General features: G+C 38.6%; 2 protein-coding genes across 2 annotated transcripts; both read left to right on the top strand.

Annotated features, from left to right (window-relative positions):
* Positions 1 to 1,635: 1,635 nt before the first annotated feature.
* On the top strand, positions 1,636 to 2,574 carry LOC308525215 (olfactory receptor 5M5-like; the record flags this gene model as incomplete). Its single annotated transcript, XM_081100004.1, has 1 exon — positions 1,636 to 2,574. The coding sequence occupies one exon, from the start codon at positions 1,636 to 1,638 to the stop codon at positions 2,572 to 2,574; it is 939 nt and encodes a 312-aa protein (XP_080956130.1).
* Positions 2,575 to 6,556: 3,982 nt separating this feature from the next.
* Positions 6,557 to 7,489, top strand: LOC308525226 (olfactory receptor 5M3; the record flags this gene model as incomplete). The annotated part of the gene is made up of 1 exon (XM_081100015.1): positions 6,557 to 7,489. The coding sequence occupies one exon, from the start codon at positions 6,557 to 6,559 to the stop codon at positions 7,487 to 7,489; it is 933 nt and encodes a 310-aa protein (XP_080956141.1).
* Between the last annotated feature and the right edge of the window lie 3,815 nt (positions 7,490 to 11,304).

Genomic DNA, 11,304 nt, shown 5'->3' with positions numbered 1-11,304 from the left:
CTGGCTTCCCCTTTGCTCTGTTCCTATTATTAATATTAATAAATTAACTAATTATAATGATAAAAATTGAATTTAACATTTTTGGCAAAAGTTATTATCTTTCTCCAAGCAGTCCATTCAACTGAGAGGAAGTGATAAGCTTTCCTGAGGAAATAGCATGTTACAGAGGAAGAACACTAACCTGGGAACTATATCTTATTCCTCTCCTCCTGGTTCTTCCATTTCTGAGCTGCGAGCCAGAATTACTTGCTATAAGCATGCATACATAAATGGCTTACAAGGTTTTTATAAAGTGTCTTAAAGTGTTTTATGACTTATAGAATTTAATGTTAGTAAAATGGGTATAGTTATTGAAATACCTCATGATATTTAATAGCTATGAGGATAAGATTTGAAACCAAAAGGTCCAAGAAATCATCTGTGTTTCTTAAATGCAAAATGGTCTGATATAGTATCTATTCCACAGGACATTTAGAATAAAATAAAATAATAAATGGAGAGTACTTTAATATGGTGCATGGAGTATAAGAACCCAACAATTATTATTATTGTTGCTGCATTGTTACAACTTTAAGCAGCAAATTAATAAGATTTTTTAGTTTCACTTATATTCTAGGGCATGTGAAAAATGAAGTACTGTCACATCAATATTCTGATTCTGTTCAGAGAATATCACAAGTTTTACACAGTCTTTGACAAATTATCTGATAATGACATTTGCTAAAGTCAAAATTGCCCCACAGAATAGAATATTTACAAACAAACTTCAATTTATGCAATTGCTAGCTATAAAATTTTGTTTGTTAATTTGTACTAGGTGAGATAGATAATACATCAGTAAATCACCAAACTGGGAAATATGAGATGAAGGTCTGATGGGTTATCTCATCTCCCTACAATTCAGTTTCTCAGTATTCAGAATGATCTGTACCTGTGTTATCTTCAAAGTGATTGCTAACCTTCTATGTATCTATGTGTATATATGAAAGAATGCAGACAGGAACTCAAAGCATTTCTAAATTTATATTATAATATTTTCTTTGACAGATAACTTATTTAGATTTAAAAAATTTTTCAAAGTATTGAGATACTTAAATTTATAATTTTATCTTTAGGCTCCAACTTAACTGCACAGTGTGATTACAGATACAACCTGAATGAAAATCATTCTGCTGAAAACTTTTAGACTTGCTTTAGAGTATATCTGCTCATCTCTAATTATGGAAATGCTACTGAGATAACATAACTAAGGCCTTTTGGATCTTTTTACAATATTTAACCTGATAGCCCTAGCCGGCTTTGCTCAGTGGATAGAGCGTTGGCCTGCAGACCAAAGGGTCCCAGGTTTGATTCCTGTCAAGGGCACGGACCTCAGTTGCAGGCTTCTCCCCAGCCTGGGCCCTGAATGGGGCGCGTGCAGGAGGCCACTAATTGATGTGTTTCTCTCACATCGATATTTCTCTCTGTCTTCGCCTCTCTCTTCCACTCTCTCTAAAAATCAATGGAAAAATATCATTAGGCAAGGATTAAAAAAACAAAACAAACAATATTTAACTTGATACAATATTCAGTGGTTAAAAAATTCCTTTATATCTCTCATTAGATAAACTAATGCCTCTCCTATGAGACATAGAAATGTCCAGAAGAAACTACACTGAAGTGACAGAATTTATTCTCTTGGGCCTAACAAGTCATCCAGGGTTGCAAGTTGCTTTTTTTGTGCTGTTCCTCATGGTCTACATGGTCACTGTGATAGGAAATGTGGGCATGATTGTTTTAATCAAAATTGATTCTCGACTCCACACTCCCATGTACTTCTTCCTCTCAAGCCTGTCTGTTCTAGATCTGTGTTTCTCCACAAATGTCACCCCCAAAATGCTAGAAAATTTCTTATCAGAGAAGAAGACCATCTCATATGCAGGTTGCTTGGTGCAGTGCTATATCGTCATTGCTGTGGTCCTCACAGAGCACTGCATGTTGGCTGTCATGGCATATGACCGCTACATGGCTATCTGTAATCCACTGCTCTACAGTAGCAGGATGTCCAAGAGTGTCTGTGTCCGCCTGGTCATCGTCCCTTATGTCTATGGCTTCCTCCTTAGCGTGATGGAGACCTTGAGGACCTACAACCTCACTTTCTGTGGTGCTAATGAAATTAATCATTTCTACTGTGCTGATCCTCCTCTTATCAAACTGGCATGTTCTGACACCTACAGCAAAGAGCTATCGATGTACATAGTCGCTGGCTACAGCAACGTCCAGTCCCTCCTGATCATTCTCACATCCTACATGTTCATCCTTGTTGCCATCCTTAGAAGCCGTTCTGCAGAAGGAAGAAAAAAAGCTTTCTCCACATGTGGCTCCCACCTGACAGTGGTCACAATCTTCTATGGAACCCTCTTCTGCATGCATTTGAGACGTCCCACAGAGGAGTCGGTGGAACAGGGCAAAATGGTGGCTGTGTTTTACACCACAGTGATCCCCATGCTGAACCCCATGATCTATGGCCTCAGGAACAAGGATGTGAAAGAGGCATTGAGAAAAGCAATCTGGAGACAAAAATTGGGGAAATAAAAGTGCTCAACTGTCATTAAAAATATTTCTAGACATAGCTAGATATGATATTATTGGGTTAGACATCTCTTTTTTTAAATATATTTTATTGATTTTTTTACAGAGAAGAAGGGAGAGGGATAGAGAGTTGGAAACATCAATGAGAGAGAAACATTGATTAGCTGCCTCCTGCACACTCCCTACTGGGGATGTGCCCATAACCAAGGTACATGCCCTTGACCGGAATCGAACCTGGGACCCTTGAATTCCTCAGGCTGAAGCTCTATCCATTGAGCCAAACTGGTTAGGGCTAGACATCTCTTTTTAAGAGAGTTTTACACAATACATTTCTCACATTTTGTGTCAGGCAGCTGATGAGGTTAAAATTCCCTGAACAAGTGCTTGAAAATGGGAAGAATAAGAGGTAACATTTAGGCAATTCATACACATTCCTATATGGGCTAGTGTCATTTCTTACAGGAAAAAAAATAGTGGTTTAAACAAATCTAAATTTTCACTTTATTTTGTTTTTCTGTCAGGTAAAAAAAAAATCTGGAAGTAAGCAGTCTCCTATTTGTATGCCAGCTTTATTAGATTTGGTCTCTGAGTCCTTTACAGCTTGTTTTTTTGTTTTGTTTGTTTTTTGTTTTGTTTTGTTTTGTTTTAAAGATGGCTTGCATTCCTACAGTCACTTTATGATGCACAATGGCTGCTCTGCAGCCAGCCCACATGAGCAAATGATTCAAATGCTCTAAATGTTCTATACAACATGTTTTATCAGATCTTTGGGGCCAACTTAATCATATTCTCTAACCTCCCTGCAAGAGAGTTCAGGAAACTTTTATTCCAGGATACCATGTCAGGCTAAAACATAGGGTTCTACCATCGCCTCTTTGATGAATAGCAATCTACACCACCCCGCTTTTAAAAAATACCTCACTTTAAAATTTTACTCATTTAAGTAATGATTACCTAACCCACTTCCAATGACTCCCAATACTTGAATTGAGTAACACTTTATTTCACAGGTGATGGGAGGATCTTAGATACCTGAAAACATCTCCACCAATGTTCTTGAGTGAAATCCCTTTTAAAATATTTTGTCACATAAAACTTTTTTCTCAGAGTCTCAATATTACAACTAAATAAGCTTTTGTTTTCATTTTGCAAAATCATAAAAATGCCTTCATGGATGTGCTTTCTAAATGCATTTGGCTGTTGTAGAAATCAAGATTTTATAAAAGATTGTGTTTTCTTTATGTAGGCTAATGATACTAATTAATTCAATAAACTTTATTTATATGTGAGCATACTTAGTATCCTATGATATCCATGTAAGATCCTATTTGTGTCTTACCTTATAATGACTATTAGTAGGTGATAATACAATCTTGTTGGTGTTTTGGAACACATTTAGAGTGTGTGTCCATAAATATATTTAATCAAGTTATCTTTAGAAACTTTGGAGGAGATGTGAAGATATATTCACTCTTTTTCCCTCCTCAAGTCCATAAAGACTATGATATAATAAAACACATACACTAGTCATACAGTGAAAATGAAACTCCTTTTGGGTCAGAAATTGAAATTTTTGGTCTGCTCTGTTAATAGTTGTTGGGCAATAGAGTGAGGTAATTAACAGTATAACTGGAATCAAATTCTGGAATCAGGAATCTATTTTTCAATTCATTGAGTGTGACCTTGAGTAAGGTACCATTTTCTAAGATTTGTTTTGGGTTTTCGTGTTTTGTTTTGTTTTCTATAAAATGGCAATAATACAATTACCTAAGAAGATAATTATGAGAATTAGATTAAATTAAATTAGCAGTGTCTGGCATGTGTTAACTTTAATAAATGCTGTATTGTTGCTATGATTAAGTTTCTAGTTTGCCTTGCTTATAAACTGAGTAAGTAGAAGCATATATATTTTTCCTGCTTCCAGAAGCTACAATTTTAATTATAAGGAATAATATCATTCCCTCTTTCTCTGGAAAAGCCAAGTGGCATAGACTCTGAGTACAGAACATAAGATGACCTTATTCAAATTGAGTAACACCATCACCAGAGTTAGTGTGATGCAAACCCAAAACAAATATTGTTATTTGATCCTAGACACATCCAAAACAACTTGAGATGGAGGGGAAATAAAATTGTGCAAATCTGTTATTGAAAACACAAAACTCAACAGTCAACTCTTCCTCTAGAGATGTACTTCCTCCAGAGTCATTTCTAGGGGAAGCTTCTTAATTGTTTCTTTTTTTTTTTTTTTTTTTTTTTTTTTTTACTAAGGAAAAGATTTAAAGGAAATGTCTCTATGGACCTCCAGTTTCCCTTTTGCCTGGTATATATAAGTTGTTTTCCATCTCTTACACAGCATTCACTTTTCAACTCTGCATCCTAACTGGAGATATTTCTCTTCATTCTCAGGTTGGTATAAAAATGAATGTGCCTAGAACTGCCAGATGAAGGTTGTATATTGGATTTTTTAAATTAATTAACATCAATTATTTCATATATGTTATCTGTGTGTATAGGTGTGTTATTTGTATATGTGAAAGAGAGAGAAATGAGGGAGAGAGAATTTTTCTATAGAGATTTGATTATTACAAACTATTAATGGAAGCTATAATTTTCAGGAGTTTATTTAATAACAATTGTCCTTTGTATATTTATTGTGTGTTACTGTATAATATATCTTTCATGCTCATAAGTACGCAATGAAATGAATATTATTATTGCTGTTACATCATATTAAGGCATAGAGAAACTAAAAACAAACAAAAAATAAAACCTTCCCTATGTCATGGAGCTAGAATTCAACCAGACAATAGAAACATAATTTTTTAACTTTATACTTAATATTTTTCTCATTCTTGGTCCTTTGGGGGAAAATCTATATCTATTGGAAACTTAATTTAAAAAACAGAGTGTTACAATATAGAAAATTTGTGTATATATTTTTCCTTTAAATGGTGAAGAAAATACTGTCAGTGCTTCTAAGATCCCAAATTCTCTATTTCTTTCCAGACTTTGTACTCTGTAAGATAAGACCTAACTACTCCATTTTTCCCTGTCAGTTCATCATAGCTGTTACCCGGTGAACCACCACTCAGGCTTTCATGTATTTAGCTTTTGCAAAATACCAACACCCCCATCTTTTATACCTCCTTTGTGATGAAACATCTGTGGTACTATGCAATCAGATCTGACTTTCCAAATAAAAATTTCTCTCTTGCTAATCTTTAAAAAATGCAGAAAGGTGAGCAGCTCCTTATTTTACTTTTGAGTCTCCAAACATAACAGTGGATGACACCTAGTAGATTATAATTACATGTTAGATATGCCAAAGAGTCCGTATGCAGGGGATATGTATAATGTATGAATATGGATGAATGTGTATAGTGGTTCACCCTTTTCACTCGGTTTTGATGATGACTGTGGTTAGTTTGTCCCACTTCAGTTTAAGTTAAGTACAAATATGAGGTTAGATACAAAATATATTTTTATCTGACATTTAGGAATGAGTTATTTGTTTAAATGGCTTTCATTTCTAATCCTGGAGAATATACTTAAAATAAGAAAAGATGACATAAAAATTTATTTTTGACTTGTGGTTAAAAGAGAAGTATAACTCTTCATAAATATCTTAAAAATGTGAAACTATCAAATGAGCCAGGATTAGAAATGAAGGATGGAAATTTGGCTAACCACAATATTTAGTACTAGCATGTTTCAATCATAATATTTTATATAATTGTTATGTTAATGAACCTGAGAACTTATTATTCTTAGTGACCTGAAGAGATTCTGTTGCATAGCAACTGTTCATAAAAGATTTACTGAAAATAATGACAAAACGCAGTCATAGCTATGTAATAAAGAAAATATGAAACAGACATGAATAAAAGTATAAATTAATAAATAATCAATACCTGATTTTTAAATTTATTTCCTTTTTGTTGTCACAGAGATTTGTAATTAACATTCACCTAGAAGTGAGAAAATGCTTAATTTCACCGATGTGAAAGAGTTTATTCTTTTGGGACTAACTAGTCATCGGGAATGGCAAGTTCTCTTCTTTATCATTTTTCTTGTGGTCTATATTATCACGTTAGTGGGCAATATTGGCATGATCATGTTAATCAAGGTCAGTCCACAGCTCAATAGCCCCATGTACTTTTTTCTCAGTCATTTGTCATTCGTTGACGTGTGGTTTTCTTCCAATGTCACCCCTAAAATGTTGGAAAACCTGTTATCAGAGACAAAAACTATTTCTTACACTGGCTGCCTGGTACAGTGTTTCTTCTTCATTGCCCTTGTCCATGTAGAAATTTTTATCCTTGCTGTGATGGCCTTTGATAGATACATGGCAATTGGGAAACCTCTGCTCTATGGCAGCAGAATGTCAAGGGTTGTCTGTATTCGACTGATCTCTTTCCCTTACATATATGGTTTTCTGACTAGTCTGGCAGCAACATTATGGACTTATGGCTTGTACTTCTGTGGAAAAATTGAGATCAACCACTTCTACTGTGCAGACCCTCCTCTTATCAAAATGGCTTGTGCTGGGACCTTTGTCAAAGAATATACCATGATCATTCTTGCAGGCATTAACTTCACCTATTCCCTGACTGTGGTTATCATTTCCTACCTGTTCATTCTCATTGCCATCCTACGGATGCACTCAGCAGAAGGGAGGAGGAAGGCATTTTCCACCTGTGGGTCCCACTTGACCGTGGTCACCATATTTTATGGGACTCTTATTTTCATGTATCTCAGACGTCCCACAGAGGAGTCCGTGGAGCAGGGGAAAATGGTGGCTGTGTTTTACACCACAGTGATCCCCATGTTGAACCCCATGATCTACAGTTTGAGGAACAAGGATGTTAAAGAAGCCACGAGTAAAGTGATGAGCAGAATATGTGTAACTGAATAAAATAAAATTGAGTTAATCTTGTCTTCTATGTTTCATAATTATTTGTTTGTCAGCAGGTAATGGCTCAGGACAAAGCTAAAGACCTTTTTACAAAAGCTAAAGACTGTGCATTAAAAAGAAAAAAAACAGAGAAAGACTCAAATTCAGAGAAAAGTAGATTGACCCATTCCTGTTGATGTAAGTAGAGAAGATAACAAAATTTTGTTAATTATCTAATAAAAAGGTTATTTGAGCCAAAGTGCAGAAGTATACTAACTGAAATTTTTCTAATACTTAGCTAGAATAAACAGATTTCTTCTTATTTAAAATGCAGTAGATAAATTTTGGGAAATACCAATTTGCTTAGTTGGAGAGTAAATTGGGGCAGAAAAATATTTAATTTAATTTTCTAGAACGAAGTCATAAAATGGTCTTGCTAGAAGTTGTGATATTTTGTGATATTTCATGCCTTTTTAAAAAAGTGTGAGGCAGGTTTGTTCAGTGACAACTACTTTGAAAATAGCAATTCTATTGCATTTAATCCTTTTCAATTTTTGTTTTTTGTTTTTAAGAGACACAGCATGATTCCAATAACTACTATAATTTAAGCAAAAGTTGCCAGACACCAGACTGCACTTTCATGTGCCCCTGCCAACAGTCTTCAGTCTGAATAAAGTAGGTAGAATTAGTGGATGGATGTGCCATTTTGAAAGCACAATACTCCAGATTCTTCTTAACAAATTAAAGTGATATTCATGTGTAATATTTTGCACATCTGTGATGCTTTAGTACTTAAATATTTAAAAATAATTTTTGTATCTGTAAGAAATAAAATATTTAGGGTGGTTTCTTTTTTGTTAACAATACCGTGTCCTGCCATGATAATCTATACTAATAAAAGGGTAATATGCTAATTAGACCGGATAGACTGGACGTCTTCTGGATGTCATTCCAGACATCCTTTTTGACAAAGCCAGGGCCTGAGCGAAGCCGCTGGGGGACCCAGGTGCCTGCAGCCAGCCAGAGGGAGGAAAGCCTGGGTCCTGGGTGCCTGCAGCTGGCCAGAGGGAGGGAAGCCTGGGTTTTGGTTGCCTGCCAGTGGCCACAGGAGGGAAGCCTGGGTCCTGGGTGCCGGAGGAAAGCCAGTGCTGGCAGCTGGGAGAAGGAAGGCCTACTCTTGCGCGAATTTTTGCATTGGGCCTCTAGTCTAATCTAATAATAGACAAACATGGTAATTGACTGTACCTTCGCTATGCCTCCCATTGGCTAATCAGTGTGATATGCAAATTAGCTGCCAACAAAGATGGCAGCTAATTTGCATACTGCAGGCAGGGCGGGCCAGTACGAGACGCCATCTGGGCCCCCATGTGCCACCTAAGCCCCGCCCCCAGCTGGGACCCCTGTGTGCAGCTCTGGGTGGAGGGGTTTGGAGGAGTGAACAGCCACCTAAGCCCCACCCCCAGCCAGGACCCCCATGTGCAGCCCTGGGCGGGCGGGACCCCCATCTGCGGCCTTGGGCAGAGGGGCTTGGTGGCGCAATCAGCCCGAGGAAGCCCTATTCTTGCAGGAATCCTCCTGCAACGGGATTCTAGTATTAACATAATTTGGCATCTCTCTTATACCTCAAGTCACAAAGTACAAGCATGAGGCAAAGAATTTACAAATTGACTTCCTTAAAGGTTCTTTATCTTCAGATAAATAAGTAAATAAATAAATAAATAAATAAATAACTGGATGTTTTGATGTGGACAATATATAACTATAGAAATGTAAGTCACAGATTTAAGCTACACATTTAAGTAGCTATAAATTTATCTGCAAATATCCTATATAATAAAAGAGAAACATGGTAATTAGCCATAACTTTGCTACCCTTCCCATTGGCTAATCAGCAAGATATGCAAATTAACAGCCAACTAAGATGGCGGCTGGCAGCCAGGCTACTGACACGAACAGGAGGCTTGCTTACTCTAGTGATGGAGGAAGCCAAGTTCCCTGCCTGCCATTGCTGGGCTCTGATCTGAGCTGCAACTCTAAGAAACATTGTTACAAATATAGAAGCTAAACAAAACCCCAGAAACCTGCTTTCAGTCAGCCGGGATCTCAGAGCTGGAGTCGCAACAAAGTTTCAAATACAGAAGGTAAACAAAGCCAGAAACCTGCTTTCAGCAGCTGAGGTCTGAGCAAAAGCCAGCTCTCAGCTCCAGTGACAGCCATAGAAGGTAAATAAATCCAAGAATTAAAAAAAAAAGGAAAAAAGGAGTGGTTGGGAGCTTCAGTCACCCGCCAGCTTGAAAACAGTCCTCAGCCCCTCACCCAGACTGGCCAGGCACCCCAGTGGGGACCCCCACCCTGAAGGGGGGTGTGACCAGATGCAAACAGCCATCATCCCCTCACCCAGACTGGCCAGGCACCCCAGTGGGGACCCCCACCCTGATCCAGGACACCCTTCAGGGCAAACCAGCCAGCACCCACCCATGCACCAGGCCTCTATCCTACATAGTAAAAGGGTAATATACCTCCCAGCACCGGGATTAGCGGAGCAGCGAGGCCTCCTGGCCCCTGGAGCAGTGTGACAGGGGGCAGCGCCCAAACCCCCTGATTGCCCTGCGGCTCTGTGTGTGACAGGGGGTGGGGCCACAACCTCCCTATCCGCCCTGCTTTGTTCATGACAGGGGAAGGCTCTGCCCAATCCCCTGATCGGCCCTGCTCTGTGCCTGATAGGGGGGAGCTCCCCAAACCCCTGATCGGCCCTGCCCTGTGTGTGACAGGGTGCGGCGCCCCAACCCCCAATGGGCCCTGCTCTGTGTGTCACAGGGTGGAGCCCCAACCTCCCCATCGACCCTGCCTTGAGTGTGACAGGAGGCGGTGCCCCAACTCCCCAATTGGCCCTACCCTGAGCATTACAGGGGGAGCTCCCCAACCCCCTGATTGGCCCTGCTCTGTGAGTGACAGGGTGTAGCACCCCAAACCCCCAATCGGCTGGCTCTGTACGTGCTAGGGGTGACACCACAACCCCCTGATCCGCCCTGCTCTGTGCGTGACAGGAGGGTCAGCACCCCAACCCCCCAATCGGCCCTGCTCTGAGCCTGACCAGGGGCTGCACCTAGGGATTGGGCCTGCCCTCTGCCACCTGGAGCAGGCCTAACCCAGCAGGTCGTTAACTCCCGAGGGGTCCCAGACTGTGAGAGGGCACAGGTGGGGCTGAGGGACACCCCCCCACCACCAGTGCACAAATTTTTGTGCACCGGGCCTCTAGTGTAAATATAAAATGAGATCCATGCAATATGAGAACAAATGTTTTTCCTTGTCTGTTTTTGAATTTTCTTACCCCTAAGTGAAACCAAAAATGCATATGAATTCATTTTCAGATAAACACACACATATCATGGGCAACACATTAAAACTATTCACATATAAACAAATTGCTATTTTAGATTAAAATGTAGTATTACTGTGTCTCTAATAACAAAACTTAAACTCCCTAAAGAATTTAAGATGTAATTTACCTTACTTAATGTTACTTTGGAGTGAGATTAAAACCATTTATTGGAGAACTCTTGATAGAGCATGTTATATATTTCATAATATGATTTTGAAGCATTTTAATACTTTGTAATCTGTTAGCATGTGGTTATGTATGAGCTTTGTAACCTCTTTTTTTTTCAAAGGTGAAATGCTTTGTCAACTGATTTCTGGAGAGTTACTTTAGTTTTACATGAAGAATGATGAGGCCATGGTCAATGGTTAAATCATGTTCCTGGTCTGAGTTTCCAAATTTTAAATAAATTTGTGGGTGACCTTGGAAAATTCAACTTTTATTATTCCTCTAGTTA

This window comes from Myotis nattereri (genome assembly GCF_964212035.1).
Source record: "Myotis nattereri genome assembly, chromosome: 9".
In the NCBI taxonomy this organism is placed as follows: Eukaryota; Metazoa; Chordata; class Mammalia; order Chiroptera; family Vespertilionidae; genus Myotis; species Myotis nattereri.
The sequence above is the reverse complement of the archived record's forward strand: the minus strand, read 5'-3'. Positions and strand labels throughout refer to the sequence as shown.